Source organism: Oreochromis aureus, linkage group 8 (genome assembly GCF_013358895.1).
Source record: "Oreochromis aureus strain Israel breed Guangdong linkage group 8, ZZ_aureus, whole genome shotgun sequence".
NCBI classification, from domain to species: domain Eukaryota; kingdom Metazoa; phylum Chordata; class Actinopteri; order Cichliformes; family Cichlidae; genus Oreochromis; species Oreochromis aureus.
The window spans coordinates 4342492-4369272 of NC_052949.1; the positions used below are offsets into that span (position 1 = coordinate 4342492).

Below are 26781 nucleotides of genomic sequence, written 5' to 3' on the forward strand. Positions count from 1 at the left end.
TAACAAAGTACCTCTGCTTGGTTTTTGCTAATATTTAGTTATGTTTTGTTATCACTTTCTGTTTTCCCAGTCGTGTCTTGGTGTCGGACTTGTCCTGTCCTTGTCTGATTTCCCATTTAGTTGTGTCAAGTTTAGTTTCTTTATACTTGTTTCTAGTTCCCTCCCTATTTAGCATTTGTTAGTTTAGTTGTTGTGTTTCTGCGTTTTTGTTTGTGGCTTTGTGCTGCCTCAATAAAATGCAGATGCATTGGGTCCTATCTCTCTTCACTCCATACGTCTGCCACAGCAGCTGTGACATATTTATGAAGGGAATTTGTGATTTCCAGAAAAAAACCTTAAAAATAAAGCATCTTTCCTCTTTAACAAACATAAACCAGACAAAACTTTTCTAAATCTTGGCTCCTTATGTAACAGGAGCCAAACATCTATGAGCTGCCCCTGTACAAAATTTACATTGAAATACAACATCAGCTAAAATCCTAGTAACATTTTTTCAAATGAAAACGAATAACCTCAGAGTATGTTAAGCTCAGCTATGGTAGCACAGTAACACCTACAGATTTGGATGAAGGAAATTAAAAGACTACAAATAAAAAGTGATTCATAATAATAATTAAAAAAGCAAATATGAAATAAACAGGTAGATACACTGATGATGCTGAAGCTGAAAGACTTCAGCTCTCCAGTTTCACCGACAGCATCTGTGTTTACACAGTGAGAACAGAAGTTTCCCCACTTCCTGTCTCATCCTCTGCAGCACTTGTTCGATGCTTCTTTAATACAGGTGAGGAACTCTGACCTACCTGCCTCTGTCTGAACGTCGCTCACACTCTTCTCCATCTCGGTCACAGCAGCCAGAATCTTTGCACTCTAACTGAACTACCAATAAGTCCCAAGTAAGGTTTCTCCAATTACTCCCCCAAACATGCTGCCCACAAAACCGGCAGCTGCACCAACTGCATTAATGTCACCACAAAATCTGGCGTAAGTTTCCCAACTAACTGCTCCCAAAGCAGCCCATACTCCACCAGTAATAACCCCAAAACTGCACCATGTTCTCCCACATACATCATTTTTGAGCAGCTGCAGGCTGAAAGTGATCTTTATGTTGGTCACAGAGCTGCACCAAACATGAGAACGGTTCCATCGCGTTGCATTTTGTTGTTTCTGTGTCACAAAAATCCAACTTAAACTGGATTCTTTTGTCAAGTTTGTCATCTTGATCAGAGTTGAGAGTTCAAATCTAATTTAATATCAGTAAATCAAATACTTATCCTCGCAGAAACCGAGGTTAAAAAATTTCTGCCTGGAAACGAAACCATTATGTCTTTTGTTTATGGTTTTTCACTTCCTGCCCAACATCTTACAGATAGAATTTATTTGAATAAAGAAAGAAAACAGAAAGTGTTCATATCCTTTCTGTGTTTGCACATCTCTTGTTCTGTTTTCGATTTCACTTAAAAAGACACTTCAATAAAAAAACTAAAATCTGTCTTTTTAAATTACAAGTAATAGTGAGAAAAAGCACAAACATTCAATTTTTCATTTTAAAGAAAAGTAATTACGAGGGGCAAGTCATCATCGATGAAGACCCCAACCTGTACATCTGTACCCTGTACAACATAAAATAACAAAAAATGACATAATCTAGTTGATTAAGGATTGATTAAAGACTCAACATGAGTCTGGGCACCAAAACATTAGCCCTGTTTGTCTCTCAGCTATGTGAAGTAGAGGAGATGGATTTTTCTAGGATGATCAGTCGCTGCTCACCACACCCCCTATATGCAATCAGCCAGTCGATCCCACTGATGACACCAAGCTTGCTGTTGAGATCTTTAACAACTTGAGGTGCACACCACCAGGTATTCTTTATTAGTTTTATTTTATCCCTTTACAAACTATTAAAACAACAGAGACGAGTTACTTATCTGATATGTTAACCAAACAAATTCAGAGCAGTGTGTGAAATCTGCTGTACATCAACATGTGGTATATCTTTGGAGGCCTATTAACAAAATGTGTAGCCTTTCATTAAGTAAGGTCAGCTTGACAGAGAAGAATTTCCATTACATTTGGTGCTTTCTTCACAAAATGGACTGCACTTGCACAGAAATAGTGAAAGCAACGTTTGAAGTTGGGGAGTGTTCAGAGGAGGAATCAGGAAGTCGAGGTGCAGTAGGAGGGCGGGCCTGTTGCTGTGAAACTGTGTCACTTCCACATGGTCACAACAAGGCAAATAAGGAGACATCAGACAAGCCTCTGAACACCAGAGTAAAAAGAAGCAACGGCATAATGAGCAAAAGTTAACCAGAAAAGTGTAAAAATATCATTATAGATTTAATTTATAGCTTCATCTTTGAACAGTATGTGAGAGGGCAGGGATATCCCGTCTCTGTGGGGGTAAAAAGCATCATAAAGAGCACAAAGTAGAAAGAACAACAGCAGTTAAACAACATTACACAAAAATCTGACAGCAGTTGTTAAAGCATCCCAAAATCCCACTGACATGTTTAACAAGAAAAGGGTTGAGTTTTGATATTGTAGCATTTTGGAGAAAATTAATGAATCGAAAAGAGAATTTAGGAACTCAAAAAAACCAACGATCAGCTAATTATAAACAATAAATGTTCAGAGCTGCTGTTTCACCGACAGCCACAGAGTTTCTCCTCTTCCTCGCTCATCCTCTGCAGCTCTTCTGGGATTGGTGCTTCATTAATACAGGAGAGGAACTCTGACCCGTTTGCCGCCCACTGTTCGTCACACACTTCTCCATCCCTGTCACAGCACTCAGAATCTTTGCACTTTAATCAGCGACGTCTTTCACAGCATCGCTGGAGAACATGTTGTTCCAAGTCTTTTCGATTGTTTTCAACTCTTTTACCAGCGGTTGGAAGCTTTTGTCTAAATCTCCCCTAGTGTTCCTCATCGTTTCTGCTTTTGCATTTTTCTTATAATTATATTTGATTAAACTTCTACTTAAACGAACTGTGGCTCTTGTTGCATACAAAGCCCCAAATCCTCCACCTATAGCACCACCTGCTGCACCTACTTGCTGACCAAAACAGCGGCCGATTCCGTGACCGATTGCCCAGCCAACAGTGAAACATAACACTTCGCCAAAAAAGCCATAATCTTCTCTACCTTTTACTAAAGCTGCCACATTCACCGACCCACCAGCTGCACCGGCAAATGCTCCTCCCACTACTCCCCCAAATATGCTGCTCACAAAGCCAACAGTTGCACTAGCTGTATCAACATCTCCACAAAGTCTGGAGTAACTCATTGCACAAACCGCTCCAAAAGTGGCACATGTTGCACCAATAATGCCTCCAAAAGTTCCACTAAAAGTGCCTCCCAACCAAACAAACGGAGCATTGACCATCTCGTTCCGAGAACCCTCCAGATTTGCATCATCTCCAGCAGCTGCCTGTACAAAGCACTTAGAATCTCGCCCAAGGCCATCTTCACGTTGGTCGTAAAGCCTCCTAAATGTCTCCAAACGTGCTTTGGCATTTTCATCCAGGTCAGTTGAAGCTGTGAATCCGAATGTGGCCCAAAACATTTCCATTTTTATGTTTGCGCTGCACAAAAATCCACCTTAAGCTAAAAAAAAGTCAACTGTTGTGTAGAAGAAGATAAATAAATCAAGTTCTTGTCCTTGAAGTGGCCGATGTTAGTATTTTTCTCCCTGCAAAGAAAAATAACAGGATGTGAAACCTGTCCAGATGATTCACGTCTTTTTAAACTCCATTTTTATTGAAATCCAAACAACTTTTTTTAAAATTTGCACTGCCTTAAAATCCAGTATTTTGTGCTGTGTAAACACTTACAAAATTGTAAAAGTTAGCCATGGCCCACCTGTTAGCTGGGGACGACCCAACTCTACCCAGAGTTAATAAATGACAAGTTTCAAATTCAAATACATGCACTCACCTGATTGGCCTACACCAGGAAATGGCAAGACTATGTATGAAGTCACCCTCTACAATGTGTGAATGCCTGACAGCATGGTGAAAAGATTGTTAATTGATAGGAAGGGTAAGGCTGTCATATATGTTAACAGTAAAACAGATAGCAATATTGGAAAACATTTTTTCTACTGGCATTTATTAAAAAATAAAAACGTTTTCTGGTTGTCATAATGAGTAAATGATCATGTCGTGCCTGTTTTCCACTGGCACCTGTTCAGCTCGACTTTACTATGCTTGGTTTTGGTTGTTTTCCAATACAACCGAGTCACACCTCAGTCTGGGTGGGGTTGTCATAGCGAGGCAGCCTGAAAGAGCTGTGATATCATTTGCCTGCCGCACAAACACAACACAAAAATATCCTTTTTGTGATGGTATACCTGCTGCTCAGCGTCGGACCACGGTGTTGGTTTGTGCGTACCCATTGCTCTCGTTTAAAAAATGGGTTAGGGTTTGATTCACGTGAACAGGTTTCTCTCATGACTCGGCCAGTGACATCTCTCCCAGGCCAATTGGCGACTTTCTGTCTGCTGACATCACATTTTCGACCCAACTCAGCTCACTTGGAACCCTGGGAAAGTAGGTAGGTACTAAAGAAATACCTGGTACCAGGTACTACAACCTAATGGAAAACTCTAAAAACCTATTAGGGTTTGGTCGAGCCAAATAGGTGCTAGTGGAAAAGGGGCACTCATCAGGGGTCTCAGTTTGGATGACTAAGCCCTAACTTAGGAAGACACGATTGTCTCAAACAATCTCGTTCATAGTTTTATAAATCTACAGTATAATAAATTAAGTGCAAAAAAAGGGGGAAGATTTGAATACATTCTGAAGTGACTAGATTTCATTCAACCACATAAATTTAATCAGTAAGATAAAGAGTGAGAGAACAAAAAAAACACAACCTTCCCGAAAAAAACAGGTCCTTCAGCCTTGTCACATTTCAAATCAGTTATCTTTGCATCTTCTGTTTTCCCCAAATGCGTGACAACCTTTTAAGTTGACATTAAATTCATGTGGTAACCATAACACTGCACATAACAATACATTCCCACAGCACTTTCTGTGCATATGCATGTCTTCAAGTGTATTGTATTGTACGTAGTAAACATTTGTACATGATATAAATTCATTATGCATAATAATAACAATGACAAAAACAAAAATCCCTGACCTCTAACCCAAACCCTGACCCCCGTGTCGTTACCCAGCCTTAGGAGAACCATTTAAAACAAAAAGACATATTCATTCATTTCGAGGCTCATCCATACTCACTGTTAGTGGTCTGTCTCCGTCGTCTGTCTTTCGATGCCTCAGCGATGCTTTTGGTTCTTTCTTCTCGAAACAGACAGCACTTTCACAGAAGTGGGTAAAAGAGAATCTGAGGCTGGGGTTAGTTCAGAGCAGGAATCAGGAAGTCAAGGATCGGCGTAAGAGGGAAGGGCTGCTGGTATGAAACTATGTGCCTGTTTTATATGAATTAATTGCAAATGATAGGGAACGTCTGACAAGTGCTTGACTTTGAAATGTAGCCTGTTTGGTATGCTGAAGGAAACAGTGCCAAAGTTAAAACAAAGGCTGACTCTAAGTCACAGCATGCAAAAAACTAAAACTAAAAATGTGAAAATATAATTATATATTTATATATGACTGTGTCATCGATGCAAGGTGTGAAAGTTCAGTTTGGCCTCTGGAGAAAAAAACCTTTGTATAATTTGCATATAAATTCATCTTGTTATTTCTGATCTTTGGCCATTTTTTTCAGTTTTTTCTTCTCTAGCTGAAACTTCACAGTGAAAGCCTGAACAAATGAATGCATATGAAAGGGTCTTGATGTATAAACGATATGAAACGTGGCCTTTCAAATTCAGGTCAGAAAACTACCAAGTTCGAAAGGGGGGATCAGTAAAGTCCACAAGTGAGGTAGCGACAGACTAGATAAACAAGTCCAACATGGAGGCCCCACCTTTCAACTTACGGGATCTGTTGCTAACATGTTGGTGCAGATACCACAGCACACCTTCAGGGGTCTGATGGAGTCCTTGACTCGACAGGTCTGAGCTGTTCTGGCAGCAAAAAGGAGCTGGACAGCACTGTGATTGTGCAAATTGTTGACAGGTTTTGCATTTTTGATTAGATTTTTTTTCTGTTTCATTTTGAATGTTTGTTTACTTTCAGTTGAGTTTCTTACCAGAGTAGGTGTGACTGTAGTTTGAGTCTTTTTAACTGGTAGGGCAGAGGCAACGTTGATTATAGATAAAGTACAAAAAAAGAACTTTTTTCATCATGGGGAAGTCTGCAGACTTGACAGTTGTCCAGATGACGTGAATAAGCCACAGAAGGTCACTGCTGAAAAGGCTTGCTGTATTTGTCTTGGCCGCTGGGTCTTGAATTTCTCTGTGGATTTGTGATGCCTTTTGTTTTGAAGACCTTTTGTGTCTTCTTTCGGTTTGTGTCTCTCGTTTTGTTACATTAGTGTTAATGTTTCTGTTTCCCTTGATTTATTATATCTTCCAGGGGTCTCTGTATTTTGTCTTGTAGTCCTACTTAAGTTATGTTCGTGTTGGGTTCTGTGTCTGTAGTGCCTTGTTTGCTCTAAGCTAAACATGGTTAGGTAGTTCCCTTTTGTGATCCTGTTCTGTTCGTCTAGTCTTGTCTCCGTCTCTGTGTTACGTCTCTGTCAGTCTCAGATGTTTGAGTCTGTGTCTTGGTTATTTCCAGTTTTATTTTGATGGTCCCTTGTGATTTCTGTCTAGTTTGACTTCCCCGTCTTGTTATCTCTGATTTGTTCCAGCTGTGCTGCCTGCTGTTTCCGCTCCCCTCTTTACCTGGTGTGCATTTATTCTCCGAATCTCTTGTCCTTTGTCACATCCTCCCTCAATGCTGTGTGCTCCTTTGTTCTGTCGTTTTCCCTAGACTCTTAGTTTTATATTCCTGGCTCCAGCCCTGCCCTATTTTTGTATTTTGGAAAGTCTTCAGCATTAAAGCTGCCTTTTTTCACATTCTGTCTCCTGAGTCGTGCATTTTAAGTCCATATCTTGTCTGCCACACAGTGCTTTAAGACAGTACTGAAGCTTATTAATAGAAAGTTGGGGATTACCAAAGGGAAAAGTGGAAGGACTCTAAGGAAAAGTTGAGTCAAGATCTCTTATGTTAGAGCATCAGGAGCCACCACAATGTCCCATTAACTGATATCAAACCACCTCTGAATAAGAGCATAAGTGAGGAAAACAGTCCTCTTCAGATGAAGGTAAATTTTTCATTTTATTTAGTTCTGAAGTCTGGAGGAAGAGTGGAGCCAGACTGAATCCAAGGTGCTTGAAGTCCAGTGCAAATGTTCCACAATCTGTGAGGTTTTGGGACCATCTGTCATCTGCTGGTGTGGGTGTGTCCACTGTGTTTTATCAAGTCCAAAGTCAACACTGTGCCTAGGAAGATATTTTAGAGCACTTTTTGTTTTTGCTGATAACTTGTCTGGCAGGACTTAGTACTTCCCTACATTGTTGAACTAGTAACAAATGGTTTGCTGACCATGTTGTCAGGCTGGACCTCATCTGTGGGATATTATCAGGAGGAAGATTAGAAACAGCCAACCCCAAAATACAGACATGCTCTTCATAAGTTGGACATTTCTATATTATATATCCATTTGATTGATTCTAATAACTTGATACCTGGATTTCAGATTTTTCTGGTCTATAAACCATAATCATTCAAATTAAAGCAAAAAAGGGGCTTTTCACAATACATGAGTAAATGTGAAAGTTTGCCTTTTTAATTAAATTGTGAAATAAATAAGCTTTTCATGGTTTTTCTAATTCTTTTGAGACATACTAGTAAAGCACCTTCAGATGACTCTAGCTACATAAATGCCAGCATGTTCACAGGCTTACACCTTCTCTTTGTTAATCTTCTTCCTTATGCTCGGCTTCCCTTCAGAATTCATTAAACTTTCATCTAATCTAAATGAAAGTTGCCCCGACCTCATCGCACCGCAGCTCAGGTTTAACCGAGCGCATATTTGGTTAGTGTTTAAACTAATCTGAGACCTTTATTTGTCCAGAGGGAAGGCTCCAGAATCAACAAGATTAAAGCGGTTCCTCTCATCGTTACACGGTAATACATTTATCATTCATTAAGGATGAGCTGCCCGAGTCAAATAAATGAGGCGCCGACGCTCGTCGTGTATAAGAGGGTCACCTTTATTGTCACAAAAACACAACAGGAATGTACAAAAGCAGCAACCTTTTTCATTCGGTTGGTTTTTCTCACACGAAGCAGCAACTTTTAGCTTCCATACACAAAGTTGCGCGGTGTTTTTGCACTGTTTAGTTGGTCTTTAGTTATACTGACTTTGTAGTAGTTTATCATTCTTCTTCACGATTCACAAACAACACTTACCCCACACAGCAAGCACCACTCATCATTTAGTTGATATACAATATCGTTCATTTCTCTGAAGGTATAATAGTCGCGGTTTTTGTTTTCTTTTTTTTTCTCTGGGGGCTTTGCCATTTCGAACATAATACAAAAATCTATGTAACTGTACAATTTTTGTTTTACTCTATCATACACTCACAAGTATACACAGAATTTCTGACAAGAAAATGAGACCTCTGTTGACCCAGCGTGCAGATTTCCAGGAATGTATACAGTATGCATGCCATTTTGGAGAGTTTTTTCTTTTTTTTGAATTCCTTCTATAAAAATTTCACATAAAATCCATTTTGTTATATATTATCTGGGTTTATATACATGATTTGAACACCCACAAATGGTTTGAACAATCACACATTCATCAAGAAACCATCGATAAACAGTTTGAATTGTATACTCTGTGTAGTGTACGCTATTGGTTATAATAGAGGAAAACAGCTACAAAATGAGGGCATCCTATCAGAGAGGTGATTGTTTCATGTGCTTTCTATACATGTTCTTGCCCGCCGCGAGCATCTGGAGCCCCTCCTGGTCTCTACGATAAAATGTGTTAATGATTTGTTTCATGGTTAGCAGAAAAAATAAAGAAATCTTTAACGCAGAAAAATAAAAATTTACAGATAAATGTGTTAAACGTGCATATGAATCCTCTTTTTCAAGTATAAAAATACAAAAAAAAGCTTGATTATATAAAACATAGATGACACTTTTTTTCTTTTTTACATGTTCTCTCCCAAACTTAAACTAAATGATTGTTAATATACATACAATATATCTGAAGTGGTTTAGGTTATACTTTAACTGCGTGCTAGCTTTTAATGCTATTTCTGACACTACTAATACATTCCATAAATGTATTAACTATATACTAAAACGTCTGCTTGTAATTTACTGTGTGCCGGTGGTATAAATACACACTCAGTGTCAGATTTCCCTCCAGCAAGATGTCACACACCGCGTTGAGCACCGGGTGCGTGCAGGATTATTTATCTTGTCACTTTAGATTCGGTTTACATGAAACCTTTCGTCTCAGCTCGCTGCATTTCTGCACTTTAATCCAAACTCAGCTTGTCACATTCATTAAAACTTTTATAACACACTGATTTGGGAACGGGTTAAACTCTGACAACATACGTGTTGCAGACAAAAGGTAAAGGTAACACGATTTGCTGTGTCCCAGTTTCACACTTTCACACACCTGCGAAGAGGAGATAGTTTATTTTAGTAATGATCATCATTTTCATCGTTTTATTCTCTTTTGCTGTTATTGAGCTTCATTTTTATGTAATTCTTTCAATTTACAGACAATAAATGCTGTATGTTGACATGCTTTCATCACAGTGGGAGGATTTTTTGATTGGATTTGCAAATATTTTGCATTGTTTATTTTACAAATGGGAGTGAATGAGTGGGAGTGGCTAAAGTCACTGCGGGTGTGGCTTAGAAAAGGGGCGTGGTTAGAGAGGATAAAACTCACAGTGTGCATGACTAGCTAACTAGTAAAAGTTAAAAAATGTAGCAAAAGTTTGTATGTTGTGCATCATTTTGTAGCTAACTGTTGGTCACATCGTGGACATTACAAGCCCCAGCTAGGCAACCAAATCTATCGCTCCCTTACTTAAAGCTCTGACATTTTTATGGTTCCGTTGCTGCGTTACTGCTCATCATATAAATTTCGGCATAGTCACAAATTTTAGGTTTTAATTGTCTTTTTTTTTGCCCTGTCTAGATGATCGATTTGACCCCAGGACCTTGTTGTTGTAAGCTAACAGCGCTAACCACCGCGTTGCTGTGCTGCCCATTACAATTATCATTATTATTCACATTTTACTGTTACCTGTTGAGCCTTCGATGACCAACCAGAGCCATAGAGCAGACGGCAACAAAGTGGAAAGGAAGACAAATGGCAGCCATGCTGACCTTTGCGGCTCTACAGTATTGTGATATAAAAAAGCTGGCTACACTCTGCACAGGCGAATGGCTGCTAGCGCACAGAAACTAAAGCTGTTGCTGCTAGCCATAGCCAAAGTCAGCTAAGTAATGATAATAAGCAGTGAGCAAAAGAGACACACATTCAAAATACTGTTAAATTAGTGAAGACCGAGATTTATTTTATTTATATAGAGTTTAACTCCAGCATTTAGACTGAGCTTTTCACTGTTTTTTTTACTTTTAGGCTGAACTTTTTTTTCCTTGTGTTTAAACATCTCATAAATTAGTCCCCAGTTCCCTTCCTAGTAAATTCATTATATACAGTTAAATAATAGGCAATTTGGTAACCCCACAACAAAAATAATGGTTTTAAAAGGGATCTTCTCAAGATGTATTCAGATATGAAAATATGTTATTCAGGCAGTTTGAGCCAAAGATGTTGATTAGCAAACAGTGGAATGACTTTTTTCTCTTTTTAAGATTTGTTTGTATATTTTTGTTCAAAAATCCCCCAAAGCAGCATTTTTTTAATGAGCATAAAAGTTATTTTTTAAGGTAACTGAGCCGGTGCAAAGCTGGGACACAGCTATTGTGTTTAGCTGTTAGTTATGGTGAAAGATGGATTTGCGACATACATGTTAGAGGTGAAATCCTCACACTGCTTCACGACGCAGGTCTGGAGCCAATGGAAAAACCTCCAAATGTGCAGAATAAATTTTTACCCTTTTAATTTGGCTCCTTAATGTGAAAACGACCTCTACGGCAGCCGAGAGAGTCAGACAAATTACGCTAATGACAAAATGTCACACCTTCAAGGTCTGAGCTAGGATTTAGGAGTCCAAAACCAGAACGATCCGAGTACTCACTCCTCACGTTATTAGTCCAGCTGAGGCCTGAGAGACCTGAGAAGCAGACAGAGAATGAAAAAAGGCAAAGCAAGGAGAGAGAGGAGGAAGAAAGGAGACTGGCTCACGGACCAAAATGATGTGCGAAAAAGCAGCGAGGGGAAAACGTCAGCGAAACTGATGGTGATGTGGTGATGGTGATGATGATCGCCCAGATCAATGAGCGGCGTTTCTGCTGTAGCGGTGACAAAAGCTCAGCACTGCCCCAAAAAAGCAAGCAGAGAGGGAAGATTCGGGAGCAAAGGAAGAAAAAATTAGAATGGAAACGAGAAGCGGTGAAAGGGAAGGGAAAAAGAAAAAAAGACAAAAATCAAATTTTACAAACAGACAAATGTATTTCAAGTTTCTGTTAAATCATCCATGATTTATGATCTCCTCCCCCGCCCCTTCCCCCTCCCTGTCCCCCTCCTGCGCTACCACTACTTTCCGCTTCGATGTGATTGGCCGCCGGGGACGTCAGGTTTTTGGTGCATCGGCGTGACAGCCCTCGTGCTTGTGGGTAGACGAGAGAGAAGAGTGCGAAGCTGTCGCTGAGCTGCAGACGGGCAGAAATGATCACAGAGCTGCTGCTGTCAGAGACGAGGGACAGAAAATCTGCCCTTATTCAGCTCTTCTTCCTCTTCTGTGTGTGACGCAGTGACAGGAGGAAGAGGAGGAGGAGAGGAAAGAGGACAAGGACATGAGACAAGAGGGACAGGCAGCGAGGAAACGGGAGTGGAAGGAGGATGAAAAGGAGACGAGGAGAGAAAACAAGAAGACAACAAATGATGAGGGGTGACAGGGAAAGGAGGAGTGAGATTATGACACAAGGAAACAAATGCATCAGACAAGAAGGACGGGGAGGAAGAAGACAGGATGAGCAGAGGAAACAGGAAAAGAAGCTAAAAAAGGAGAGGAGAATAAACTGCAAGGGTAGGAAACATTGAGAGGAGAAAAGGAGAGGTAACCAGGGATGAGGAAAGAGAAGAGGAAGAAAGAGACGCAAAAGGCAAGGAAAGAGGAAGAGGGAACACAAAAAAGGAAAGATGAGTAGTACAAAGGAGAGGAAACAAAAAGAAGGGCAAGATCAAATGAGGAAAGAGGGAGAGAAATCTAAAGGAAAAGGATAGAAAGGCAATAAGGAAGGAAACAAAAAGAAGTGATAAGGGAGAAAGGCATGAGGGAGATCAAGGACAAGAAGGGAAAGGAAGGAAAGGATAAGGAAAGATGGGAATGAGGCCGATGGAATAACAGGTTGAAATAGAAGGAGAAACGATGGAGGAAAAGGAAAGCAGAGAGAAAAATGGGAATGGGGATGGAAGGAGGAAGCAGAGGAAGAAATGAGAGAAATGAGGAAATGAAAAATGAAGAAGATACGAAGGGGAGATAAGGAAAGAGGAGAAGAAATGGTAGGAGATAAGGAAGGGATGGATAAGGATAGGAACTACTGGAAGAAGAAAAAAGGGATGAAAGGAAACGTAATGAAGAGAGTAGAAAAACAAAACCATGAGGAAGCGAACAGTGGAAAAAGAAAAGGAGACAAGCAGAGGAGATGAGGAGAAGTAGATGAGGAAAGGAGCGTGATGTAGGAGGAAAGATAAGGTGTAGGAGAAGCGAGTTTTCCTCTGACCGCAGCTCTGTATTAGCCGGGGCTCTGGGGTGTTCCTGAGAAAACATTTATGTTTCTGACCTGCTCTCACTTTAAACACCTCGCCTTCAGCAGCAGCCTCTGCAGCTCCTCTGTGTGCCAAATAAATAAACCAAGTGGAAAAACAACCAGCGGCTGGCCGTCCCCCGGCCCCCTCTGCTGCCACTGCTAATGAACAGCTCTGCACATGAGTGGGCTACAGATTTTCCCTCCCATTACACCTCCATGAGCCGCACACGGCCCGAAACGGTCTGTCCATCCAAATGTTCGGCCGGCCGAAAGACAAACAAGTTACGTTCAGGAAGATTAACGATGGAGATGGTTTACCGCACTGGGTGTGTAAAGAGAGATTTGATGCATGTGCCAAGAACGTCGTCCCGACTCCTGTTTACCTGATGGATGGGTACTCGGTGCGTACTTGAGGAGCAGCAAACTTAAAGGACTTCTGGTGTTTTCTAGAATTATCTCAATGTGTGGCCACAGACTGTATCTAAAAGATGACGACCCACCAGATCTGAAAAGTCAAGGCTATTCAAAAGTACGTCAAATCTGCATTCTTTCAAATGGCCACCAGGGGGTGCGTAACCTGGCAGCAAGAAGAAGCTTGAGATAAATCTGCTTTCTCGGTTAATTTATGACTTCTTTAAACACCTAACTACGGTGGCCCTGGGAGGTCAAATGCAGTGCAACTGAAGAAAACATCAGCAAATAGAAAAACGCCACAAAAGCTCACAAAATGTAAATAACGTGCTGGAACAGGAGTAACATACAGCAAAACGACCGAAGGATTGCTCGTTTTGCTGTATGAAAAAGTGAAGCAACGTGTTTTAATTGTACGACTCATATAATACCGTAGATACGTGTTTGCCCTTAGCCTGTGTTTTCTGTGCTTTTACAGCGTATTTGTATTTGCTGGTATTTTCTTAGGCTGCACTGCATTTGACCTCTCAGAGCCACCGTACTTTCCTAAAGAGTTTCTGGAATTTCGAACGAATTTTTGAATGAATACACTGTGCTCCACTACACAAACCTGTAAACCCCCCCTTCTCCTCCTTGAAACTGGGTTTGCGTTGATTGGTATAACACAGTTATACACACCAAAAATAAGAGCTAAGTTGTGATAAACCACAATAATCCTTTAAGGCCCTGAATTGGGTGGGCAGTAATTCCTCTTTGAAAGAACAGATCAAAGAAAAATCAGTTTAGGCCAATAAAAGGCTGGTTGGATAAAGTGTGTGAGTGCTGGTATTGTCTGTAACCTTGTTGGAACAGGGTGTACAAAGGGGGAAGGATCCAACTCGACAACAGCTTAAGTTCAGCAATAAAAGAAAACTGTTTGTGGTGACAAGGTGCTGCCTGGAGCCCCGGGGGGGACACAGGTACATCTGAGGCGCTCTCGGGAACAAAAGGACGAGCAGAGACAGACGCACCGCCCAGGCTCCGGAGGGGATTTTTAAAAGCGTACCGCCTCCTCCACGCAGCACAGCAGCTTCTCCGTCAAACTGAGGAATGCTAAACAGCAGCCGTTACCACAAGAAAACCAAAACAGTGAAGCAAAAGAGTAAATCCAGTCATGAAGAGATCAAATATGTTGCATCGCTTCACATTATTTTGGCAGATCCCGATGCCTGACACTCTGAATCTAAAAGCATTCGTCTGCCCGGAGCAACATCACCCCAGTTCAGCTGATGGAGACGCAGGCATCTTGTGAAGTTTACCCACCTAAAGCGGCAGTGCAGCAAAAACAGAAGCAGCGTGGGGAGGAAAACGGATACAGTGCTTTAACTTTACTCCCTTTCACCTTCATAACTTTACCTCCAAACAGCAGATCCTTCAGACTACCTAAAACTGCAGAAATGGACACTTCATCTTCAAACTGCTCTTTCAACTGTCTTGTTCTTTTTAATTTTCAAAAGAATAAGCCTTATTTTACAACTGCAGCTTATGGGGAATTGGTTCCATCTGTCTGAATACTATTAACACTCATCACATTAACATGTAAGCCAATATAATAAAATATAGACTTTAATAGATTGAACTATGTGATTTAAGCATCGGCTCACTTTTCAAAAGACATGATCACAGCTACAGAGAGCTGCTAAGCTAGTTAGGTCGGCTACAGTTTGATTCATCTCGATGTCTTCATTTTGCTGTTTTATTTTCTTTAATGTGCAAAAAATTCCATATTTGCCAAATACTCTCTAACTTATAATGTGGCTTTGAAATCATGTAAATTGCACAGTGTCTGGCCAAAAAAAAAAAAAATCACTACTTGGTTGCAGGGCATTGTGGGTGGGAGCCCACCATTGGATTAGGGGTCTGACTCAGTAATGTGTGAGGTATCCTGCCCTGAATGACCAGGTTTGTCTTCCCTGATGGCATGGGTTTATCCAAGATGATTCCTCAGCCTCAGATTGTAAAAAGAGTGGTTCAGGGAAAATGAGACATCATTTCCACACATGGATCGGACACCACAGAGTCCAAACCTGAACCCCACTGAGAATCTTTGGGATGTGCTGGAGAAGGCTTTACACAGCGGTCTGACTCTCCCATCAGTAACAAAAAAAGACAGCAGCCCAGAAATAAATGTGACATTGCATAAGCTTACTGCAACGATGCCACAGTGAATGTGTGCCAGAGCTAACGGTGGCCAATGAAATATCAGTGTGTGACCTTTTTTTGGACCGGTGATGTATAAGCTTGAAATAAACCACAGTTACATGCTTCAGTTCTTCTTTGTTACTGTTACTGAATCATATCTGTACATAATCACTTCTGCTGGGGAAGCAGTAACAGGATGTAAAGTCAGCTTTATGAGCTTGTGAACGGCTCCCTAACGGGCATCATCATCGGCTGCGTGTAGGGGGGATAAACGGCTGGCCACACTTTGGCCGAGGCCCTGCTGGGCCGAGGCCCTGCTGAGGTTAGCCCTTTTTCATCTTGATACCAAATATAGTATCATGCACGTCCACCAATAAAAGACTCGTGCTGCTGCTGCTGCTGCTGCTGCTGCTAAATACCTGGCTGCAGCAAAAAAAGAAAAACACCGGAAAGCTGGAACCACTGATGTCAGCAGGTATGGAGCTGCTACTGCAGGAGTTCCCTGCCATTTACCTAAAGAATGAGTGAAAGCAGCAGCAGTGAGAGATTTTTTGGTAAGAAGCAGAGCTGAACCTCTGGTTTTGTTCATTTGTCATAAGGCAGACTTTGCTCCAGGTCACTGATCCTGAAGGAAAAGAAGCGTTTGTCGAGTGGTGGCAGAAAGAGCGATGGCGACTAAAGTCCACAGACAACAAAGTTCAAATTTAGCTCCTACGTTCTGGCTTTCACTGCCTTTTTTGTAGATTTCTGCAGATTTGAAACACTATTTTGACCCATTTTCATTTAATTTAAAGTAGAGCAGAAGCCAAAAGGAGCGAGGCAGCCACTGAGTTTGGAACAGCATCTTTGTCCCTCAACAGGAAGAAGGTAAAACATTAACATTCCTGTGAGGTGGTTTTAAATTCCAGCTCCTAGCTCCAGTGAGTAAACTCGCTGCTGCCTCCCCCAATTGTGTATTCTTTGCTCTTCACTGCCTCCCTTCTCTTTACATTAACTCGTTTACACGAGGCTTCATTTGGCCTCATGATTGTATGTACAGTACAGGCTGACATTTATATGCTTTTTTACATCTCCTGACACGGATGAGCCACGCTGTTATCCTAGCATTTCCATTACAAGTGAGGCTCTAAGTTAATTTAGCCGATGCGATAAGAGAACATGTTTGTGCATAATATTAACAGCACGTTCGATGACATTATCTCAGCCGTGCGTTCGCTCCGGCCTGCGTAATAGAAAAATTACAGTACATTATTTGACCATTTGCTTTCAGGCTGTGTGGTTATAAAATCATGAATTTTTAAAAAGCAATAAGGGAAATGAGGTGCAAAAAAAAAGGGAGTTAATATTCAGACCGGTACAAGATGGCACCGGAGCTGAATACTAATCCTCACGGCCTCTTTGTGGACGAGCGCCCAGATGGCATCGCATGTCAACTGGAGGTCAGCCATGTTGGCCGCATGTGAACGGCTGTTACTGCTAATAATGAGGCATTGTTAAAGACACTGGCCTGCTCACATACATGAAAGCAAAGTCTCTAAAGACATCTGGGCTCATGTGGAGGAGCTGCTTTGAGTTAATGACGGCTGTCTCATGGAAAAATCATTAATCATTAATCAAAACGCAGCGCTGACACATGAGAGGATGATTGACAGTGACCCGCTGCCTGCCTGACTGAGAGACACCAGCTGGATGCGTTTTTATTTTCTTTGTCAGTATTTACTCAAAGAGGATCGTAGCCAAGGATGGGTCAAGGCTGTTACGCTCAGCAGGTCAGGGGCAGCCCGGAGCGCCTGCAGGAGCAGATAAGAGCGAGTGGAGCTCCGCGGCGAAAGGGCCGTGCTTCAGGGTTCATCGGCCAACTTTAACCTCCCGTTTGCACAGACACGCTCAGGAGGAGGCAACGTGTTTTACACCGAGCTGCTGATTTACTCACCGATTTCTCTCTTTGTACTGTGCTGGTGCACGGCGACATAGCGGATGGGAATTTGTGGCAGATTCAAAATCAGCTGTGAAAGGCGTGCTAGCGTACGCGGCATTTTTATTTATTCAAGATGCCTGGATTAGCTTAGAAGCATCTTTCTGTGTAAGAGTGATTAAACTGGAGGTTTAATTTGCCAACAAACATCGTGCTTAAGTAGTATGGAATTGTACAAGGCCATCACAGCACTTTAATAATGAAACACTGCAGAAGTCCATAAAAAAATTTGTAAGGTTTACTTTTTAGTCTTTCTGCAACCAGGAACTCACAAAAAATCTACTTTATCTGCATTTTCTACAGATAACTCCTGAATGTGTGAGCTGTAAATTGTCCCAGTTCTGCCATTTCTACATACTCCAAGTTTTCCCCATCTTGAATATTGGCTTTTCATGCCTCCTTTTCTTAGTCAAGTTGCTTGTTAAGGATATTTGAGGGAACCAAGACAGGTTTTAAGTTTGTCTTGCGGACAGGAAGGTCATGGTTATGTTTGTGGTAAGAAAGAAGTGTTAGAGAGTTTTTTAAAGCAACTAAATGCCTGGTTTTGTAATTCAAGCACAACTGGAGGTAAAACAGAATAATTCACCTGTTTATCAAGGTCAAAGCAACAGCAAACAAAAAGGTTCAACCAAATTATCAACTGGGAAAACAATCTGCAGCTTAATGAACTGAAAATGACAACTCCTGCTCTCAGTTTTACAGCTGACAGTTGGTTGCTTCTGTATATCTAGTTCATCTCCAGTTAGTGTTCGCCTCTGTCGCTCGCTTCAAAGTTAAGAAAAGTTTAACTCGTTATACGACCACGCCTCGCGCCGGACATTGATAAAAGTGGCTGATATTCCACCCCACTTCCTTTAGTGTCAGTGGTAATTAAAATGACAGATGGTTACTGGGTCACATGACCAATAGAACCACAGGCAGTATAAAAGATGGACCAACGCTCAGGTCTGATAAGTGAAGCCAACATGAAAGACCTGCATTCTTTTAACGGCCAGCAGGGGGAGACTCATCTTTGACAGGAGACTATGGGACATCAGCCTTTTGATCTCGGTAAACACTTTGAGATCATTAAATCATCATTTCAGGTTTAGTTAAATAAAGATGAAGGCTGTTTTGTAAATAATTTTGTAAATTATGGTCATTCTTAGAGTCAGAAAGCAGGATTATATAGAGGGTGTTGATTGGCTACCGAGTTGTCACATCTGGTTTTAAAATGCCAAGATTGACAGCGGTGAAAAGTTAACCTCGAGGCTTCAAAACAGGACTTCTAACTGATGCGTGTCCATCTTTTATATACCGTCTATAGATAGAAGCTAACGGGAAAGTCCGAATTTTAAGTTGAATTTTTAGACGTTGAAATGAAAATAACTTTTAGAGAACTTGACATTAGTTCAAAAGTTTTTCTTGAAACTGTCCTTGTACCCCGTTTTATATTCAGATCAATGATTGGAAATAATTTATCTGAAGTTCACTAGCAGGACACCGCACACCCCTCCATCACAGCCCTGCCATCCAATTCTGGTTCCTTTCCCTCTGTAAAGTCAAGTCCCCACACTGTCTTGAATTTGCTGAGGTTTGGTTTCTGACCTGGCCCCTCCTTCAGCAGTAGAACAACCACATCTGCCTTGGGCAAAAGATTCCCACACCACCTATTCAAAGTCACGGTCGCTTCTACCAGTTTTACAACTGCTACAGTTTTCAAAATGTGCAAAACGCTCAATCACTGCTTCCAGGGGAAGGTGGCTTTCTTTGGGGATCTGTTGCCCGTGATCCTCAGTAAGGTCTTCCCCAGTTGCAGCCTGTTGGCTCGCTGCTTCTCGTTCAGCTCATCTTCATTATCTGTTGGGGTTGTGGTCCTTGCTTCCATTCTTTCCATCTATTCATCTTTGTTTTTACATCGCTGCTACTGGTGCTACTATAACTCTGCTCACTGCAGATATTAAATTGAAACCTGCACACCATCTTCAGCTGACCTTGCACCTTGTGGTTAGTGCTTGGTGTCTTGCAAAATAATCATAGCATCCTGGCTTTAAAAAGGCAAGTAAGCTAGCTTTATGGACTGGCCTAGGGGCTGGAATGTGAACCCTTCAGGTTTTTCAGCGCCTGCTGCACCCCTGCCTGTTGACCTTGAGGTCTAATGATGGGTAATAGAAAAAGAGCAGCATGTGGTAATTACTGGATGAACAGACTGAGAGATGAGGAGGATTCAGTGAGAGAAACATGGCTGGATCAGGGTGAAATATCATCTCTGTGACTCTGAGATATGAAGTCTTTCCGTGGCATTACTGAAGCTTATTTCACACAACGGAGGCAGAGGATGTATCGGAATAGATCTATCATAATAAAGCTAGTTTAGTCAGTCACAAGCACCGAGACCTTCCTCAGGAAATCAAAACATCGACGTACTCGCACGACAAAAACTTGACCTCTAAGCAAGCTAGGTTAGATCCAGTAACTCAAAACACACATCAAGAACTGGTAAAAAACCAAGGGTTCTGTAGATATTCTCCCCCACTGGTTTGTGTTTGATCTCGTGTCGTCTGCCGGTCAGGCCTATACAGTTTTCATCTCGCAGAAGTCACCGGGGAAGGGAGCGGGACTTCCTTTGAAGTGACAGCAGAGAGGAGAGGCAGAGGCAGACGAAGCATCAGAGGTGGACTTTTTAGAAGTGGAATACCTGCTGCTGACCCTGGACTTTGGGGATCTCCTCTTTTTGCCTGCGGGTTTTGGGCCTCTCCAGGCTGCCTTGCTGGAGGTGTTTGAGCCGGGCGGCGACGGTGGGTCCCTTCGTCGGGCCGGGAGAGTTACTGCTGTTCTGTGGGAGCCAAGAGAGAGAGAGAGCACCGTCATTTTAATTTAACTTATTTCGGCTTGTGTTCATGTTGAACCAGCCAAGTGTTGGCATGAAATCAGACAGCCTCTCTATACTGTAATAGTTTGTGACTGTGATCTGCAAACCCTCCAAATGAAAACACGACACATGCTGAAAGTGTACTTATTTTTTTGGCCATGTGTTGTAGATTATATTTTGTTGTTTTTGAATAGCTTCATTAATGGCTCCTTTTTTCTGCACAATCTGATATCCCAACATCACAGTGTTGTTCCATCAGTGCAGCTACCATTAAGTTTTCAGTGTCTTTTACCTCACTAGATCACCATGGCAACAATTGCTGAACGTATCTTATGGATATTTAAGATATGTGAGTCCTAAAATCAGTGTCTACTTTTGTCTTGTCCTGATTGCAATCTCAAATACTTGTATGATCAGAACCATTCACTCCACAATGCTAGTACAGTTTATAGTGGTGCTGTGTGCAGCCACCAGCCACTTTTTAGATACACCTGTCTAACTGCTCATTAACACAAATATCTGTTAGCTTACCGATTCAAGCAGGTGAACATGTTCAAAAACAACAAGGAAATTAGATTTAAGGGACTTTTAATGTAACATGACTGTTTGTACCAGCTGGGCTGTTCTGAGTATTTTAGAAACTGGTGATCTGCTGGGGTGTTTCCTAAAAACCATCTCTAGTGTTTACGGAGATTGGTCAGAAAAAGAGAAGATATCTGGTGAGAGGCAGTTCTGTGGGAGAAAATGCCTTTTTTCATGTCAGAGGTCAGCGGGCACCAAACTGCTTTAAGACGATAGCAGTAAGCTAATAGCTACTCAGCTAACCGCCAAAGTATGCAGAGGAGCATCTTTGAGCACACAAATATTGAACCTTGAAGCAGAAGACCAGATGCCACTGCTGTCAGCTAACGTCTTGAGACTGAGGCCGCATTTCATGTTTTCTCACTGAAATTGGGCAAAAGAAGATTTAGAAAAATGTTTCCTGGTCTGAGGCGTCTTCTGCTGTAGCAATCAGATGGTTGAGTGACAATTTGATGTAAACAACATAAAAGCATGAATCCATCCAGCCGCGAGTCAGCAAACTGGTTCCTGGAGCATGAAAACGAGCTCACTGAACTCAAATGACCTCCACTGTCACCAGATTTTAATCCAATCTTTGGGATGTGGTGAAATGAGAGATTGACATCATCAAATCTGCAGCAACTTTGTGATGCTATCACATAAATATGGAACAAATGATGATACCCATCTACACACCCATCTCATACAGAGCTTCCTGTTTAAGCTCCTTTAGCCTTGCATCCTCACGTCCTCATTAACATTACATCTGCTGTCACTGATGTTCGCTCTTTTCCGTGCATGTGCAGTGAAGGGTGGTGAATCAACATACTGTGGAAGGACATCTTTTGAATAAAATGATCCTGACTGAGCTTAAATTGTTAAAAAGTGGCAAAAAAAATCCTGATTGATAACTGGATTTACATCTATTACAGTGCTGTGCTGTGACGAATGATTGCATAATGTCTACATGTCTGTAGAGAGCAGCTGTACAGAGAGGATCTAGGTGCCAATGTTCTGATTCTTGAGTTTTAACCTTTAACCTTTTTTGCGTTTCTCTGGACCAAATTTCAGTAAAAATGTTCTACCACAGGAAAGCACAGATTTAATGACCAGTATTAGAAAGAGACAATTTATTTCTGCTGACATTAATCACTGTTGGCAAGAACTTTAAAGACGCCACGCTGCTCGAAACGCCTTCAGCGAACAAAAGTGGGATCTGAATTTAAAGCACCTGCATATGAGAAAATAGATTCTTTCAGAGAAACGTTTCTGTTTGCAGCTCTGAACCTGAAATCCCCTCCCTCGCCCTCCCTCCTCGTCTCATCGTCCCTTTATTTTGACAGCTACCTGCTTAGTGGCGTTGTGCGATAATTCCAACAAAAACAAGACCTGTTTTCTCAGCTCAATGTGCCAGCAGAGCTGTCATAAAGAGCACTCTAAACTAAATGCATGATCTGCTTCGATCCGTGCTGACTCACTGCACATCGCATCACGCCGTCAGCTACAAGGAGCTGCAGCGGCGGTTATGGAGACTTAATGCACGTTTTATAAACAAGCATCACAATATGCAAGACTGGAAGTCAGCAGAGGAGAGGACACATTAACAGTGTTAGAAAGAGAAGAAAAGTTCAGCCACCTTAGATTTATATTCAGCCTTCTGCCTACAATTGGATTTTTAAATATGAATGTGGAAAACACACATAAGTTTTCATTTTGAAGACACGCCACCAGAAAATCCTGTTATTTCTTTTAATCTTTGATATATTTCAGCGTCTGTTGATCCACCATAGGAGTGAAAAATAAAAACTAAATAGGATGTTTTAAATATAGCATACACTTTAATTAGCTTACATTATCACAGAAAAGTAATTAAGTATCACCAAACAAACTGAAACAATCTGATTCACATACTGTGCTGTTGACATGGCAACTTTAATACATTGTAACACTTTATCTAGTTTTCTGTTAAAAGAGGTCATCGTTACTCCTCCAGTCATTTATCCACGTAGCAGAAAACAGCAGATTAATGCCATCAGTCACGGCTCGCAGTACTGCGTGCATAGTGACAGAAAACACTGTGACGCTGCAGTTACATGACAAATTCCTTAGAAATGAGACATTTTTGATCGATACCTTTGTGTAAATGACAGCCTTCACCGTTGTTTGCACAACTTGCACAAGCGAAACAAATATAAGAAAGTCTCGCTCCTCAGAAACAAAATGCAAAATGTAAAGAAGACTTTTGCATGGTGCCCACAGTGCTCTCGCTTCCTCGCTCCTGTAGAGCCAGTTATTGTATTTAAATTAAATTATAATCAGTAAATAAATTCAGGCACTGCTAGCGAGCTGAGATGAATCACCAGATTTTCCTCGGCGTGTGTTTTTCTCCTCTAACAGAAACCTCACAGTATAAGGCCGATTACATGAAAGCATCTGAAAGGATCTGAACGTATAAATGGTGGGAAATGCTGGTGTTTTTTTAAACCAAGGTCAGAAAACCACCAGATTAAACTGCTGTCTACAATTTAGTCTGCTGGCTTTTTACAGCTGTGTTTCCGCTGCTTATTTCAGTGTGACTCTGAAAAAGGTGTTGACTCTTTGTATTAGTGGCTACAAAAGCTTCAGCAGTAGTAGGAAATACAAAGCAGTACACAGAAAGGGGGAATGAGCAGAAACAGAAGCAGAGCCCACAGGTGTGGCGGAGACAGAAGGCAACTGGAGGTTTTTAATTTACCTTTCTGCCCATGATGCAGGGAGAGGTGGGGGTGGCCTTTGCTGGGCTGCTGTACTCTTTATTACAATCTTTTACAGGCATTCTCTGAAATATCTTTGTAGTTTTATGAAAGACACATTATCACACCGAGACAACATGTATTAACAGAAATCTGCCACACAAATCAGATGAATAACTTCTCACTTAAAAATCCAGACTAATGTACCTCCAGCTCGGCAATAATCTTCTCCTCGTCATCTTCATCTTGTACGGCCGAGGCTGCGATCACAGGAGGGGTCGAGGCAGGTCGGGGGGCATCGGAGGGGGTCCGCCTCAGTTTCACGAGGGTTTTTGGCAGGTCACCATCTTCTTCCATCTACAGAAGGACAAAATACAGACAACAACATTTCTAAGCACTGACCTGCCACGGCAAACATGTCAAATTCAATTTAATTTCATTTAGTTCAATTCCGTTTTATTGATATAGCACCAAATTGCAGTTTGTCAAGGTAAAAACCCTACAATGAAAAAAAAAGAAAACCCCAACAATTATATGATCCCCTTTGAGCAAGAGCTTTGGTGACAGTGGGAAGGAAAAACTCCCTTTTAACAGGAAGAAACCTCCGGCAGAACCAGGTTCAGGGAGGGGCGGGGCCATCTGCTGCGACCGGTTGGGGTGTGGGGAAGAAGACAAGACAATAATGGAGATCCACTGTATGTAACAGAATATAAGAGAAGCACTATGGAGAGCACTTGCACCAGAAATGACTGGTTTGCTCAAAAAGGGAGCTACATTTTTTCTGCTGCCACATGTATCACTGTAGAGACGGAGATTTAAGTCCAACTCTGACAAGAGGCTTTAGTTATGAAAGCATGACAGGATGAAACCACTCTGGTTAGTGGGTGTAGTTTGTATAAAGAAAATAGAGACATTTATTTCCAACAGATTTGAGAAAAGGCAGACATTTACGGCATATACCTAAAAAAATAGAAAAGTTCCCACCAAAACAATCCATATGGATTAACAACACTGTGACCAGAGGGCAAATACAGAAACTTGATTTATAGGGTGAGCTGAAAAAGGCAGCATGCTGCTGTGAGCCTGCAGCAAAGTCTGCAGAGATCTGCCAAAATCTGAAGATGTGTGGCAAAAACCTGTCGTTGTACCAGCATGGCAATAATCCTGAAAGTGCTGTTAAAGCTGTTAAAGCCTGGTTAACTCACACTAATCTGGGGAAGCCTGCATTACTCAAAGATCGCTCAGGTAAGTAAAGCGGAAGATACTTTTTGTTCATGACTCAAACATGTTAGTTCGTAGATATGAATACAAGCACACGCGGTCGTCTGTCCGTGTAAGCCCTGTGATGGACTGGTGACCGGTCCGAGGAGAACCTCGCCTCTCACCCCTCGACAGCTGGGATAGACTTCAGCCACCATGTGACCCTTTATTGGAAAAGTGGCTAAGGAAATAGATGGATGTATTCAAACATGATCAAGTGATCGGTTCTGTGGTTGTTATCTAAAAACTGAAACTGTGGCCCAGCAACCAAGGTATGAATCAAATGTCGTTTTGGATACTGAATCCTGACGGAGTCTCACCTTCAGGTTCTTGGAGGTGACGATGACCTCTCCAGTACGGTTGGTGGTGAGGCCGTGAGCGGAGGGGAAGCTTCGGCGAGGTGGAGGCGGAGGAGGAGACTTGGAGGGCTTTTCTGTTCGATACTTGGCCACGTTGAGGTCCACTTTAAAAATAAACAGATTTTTAGTATTTTAACTTTTATTTTTTTTAAATAGCACCAAATCACAACAACACTTGCCTCAAGGTGCTTTATTATGACCTCATATGGGAAAGCACTTTGGCGACAGTGGGAAGGGAAAACTCCCTTTTAACAGGAAGAAACCTCCGGCAGAACCAGGTTCAGGGAGGGGCGGCCAACTGCCGCGACTGGTTGAAGGCGAGCGGAGGAAGACAGCACAAAGGCTCTTCAGTCAAAGCTGAAAGTTCAGATTTAAATCTGAAACAGATACTCACCTGAGCCTCGATGCGAACCAGTCCCCTCCATGCTGTTCAGCTTCTGGGCAGCCAGCTGCACCTTTCCAGGCTGCTGGTCCCCGCTGGGTGTGGTGTTTGTAGTGGTGGAGGTGGCGGAGGTCGTGGCTGTGGTCCCAGTGGTCCCAGCTGCAGAAGTAGCTGCGGCGGACGTTATTGGGATGGTGATCTGGGGCTTTGGGGGCACCGCCGGCTTGTTTATGTGCCTGGCAGCGAAGTCAAGGTCGGGGATGGCTTTCATCAGCTCTGCCTGAGTCTCTTCCAGCAAGCGATTGATGTCCTGGGCGCTGAACTGGGTCAAGCTGGCACGCTTCTCCTCCCAGTCCCGCTCGGCCGCCTGACATAAATACAGATATAGACAAATGATATGCCCTAACATGCAAACTACTAAGAGGCAGAGCTGGAAACACATAACTGAGGCAGAGAGAAGCAGTTTGTTTTCTAATGCTGCATGGACAAATGGAATTATAAACAAACTGCTGGCGTGTGAACACGGTCTCATGGAGGGATTTAAGTACCTTCAGATGCAATTTCAAATGTAAATGGATATTTGCCATCTGGCCGATCCTGACAACGTGCACATTAAGATTGTTCACACCAGTAAGAGGAAGAAAAACAGTCATAATGAGCAGCTCATTACCAGTCGCACTTCGGCTGACACAGACTTATCAGGAGGACGCCGGCTTGGCAGCTCATCAAGAACTCGATTTCTAAAGGTCATTGTAGGCTGGATGTCCTGCTCGGGGCCCGAGGCGTCCGCGTCGCCGGCAGACACGGGCATCCAGTTGGCCAGGCCGGCGCTGGTGCTGAGATCGGTGAGGCTGAGAGGAGGACTGTTCAGGATGTCGAGATCAGAGGTACGACTCAGGTCATCGGCTCGTTTCTGCGGTTGGTTGGAGAGGTCCTCGGGGCTCTTCCACACCCCCTCAGTGACTTGTCTTTATAACAAAGGGGACAACAGAATAACGGTAAGGTCCTAGACTATGTCATCAGCTAACACAATGAAGTCTATTGTCATTGATTACCCAGCTTTTATTACGTTTACCTTAACAAACTCTGGTAACGAATCATAAATGATCCAAACTGTTGCTGATTGAGTGCAAAAACTCAGATATCAAATACTTGAACTGTTGAACCCATAAAAAGGCAAAAATGGTG

At 42.0% G+C, this 26781-nt stretch overlaps 1 protein-coding gene and 1 long non-coding RNA gene across 2 annotated transcripts in view; both read right to left on the reverse strand.

Moving 5' to 3' along the window:
• Positions 1–1884: 1884 nt before the first annotated feature.
• LOC120441486 lies at positions 1885–5357 on the reverse strand. The gene is made up of 3 exons (XR_005614139.1): positions 5247–5357; positions 3937–4002; positions 1885–3691 (listed from the first exon to the last, which is right to left on the reverse strand). It is a non-coding gene; the product is annotated as an uncharacterized LOC120441486 (long non-coding RNA).
• Positions 5358–8124: 2767 nt separating this feature from the next.
• The window catches only part of LOC116328597 (SRC kinase signaling inhibitor 1-like), a 153992-nt gene continuing 135335 nt past the window's right edge, over positions 8125–26781 (reverse strand). Inside the window, exons 14-20 of the mRNA XM_039616720.1 lie at positions 26264–26561; positions 25606–25960; positions 25173–25315; positions 23800–23949; positions 23595–23687; positions 20126–20263; positions 8125–11445 (exon numbers count right to left, since the gene is read on the reverse strand). Of these exons, the coding sequence (XP_039472654.1) occupies positions 11440–11445; positions 20126–20263; positions 23595–23687; positions 23800–23949; positions 25173–25315; positions 25606–25960; positions 26264–26561 (1183 nt within the window). The 3' untranslated portion in view covers positions 8125–11439. The remainder of the gene's footprint in view (positions 11446–20125; positions 20264–23594; positions 23688–23799; positions 23950–25172; positions 25316–25605; positions 25961–26263; positions 26562–26781) is intronic.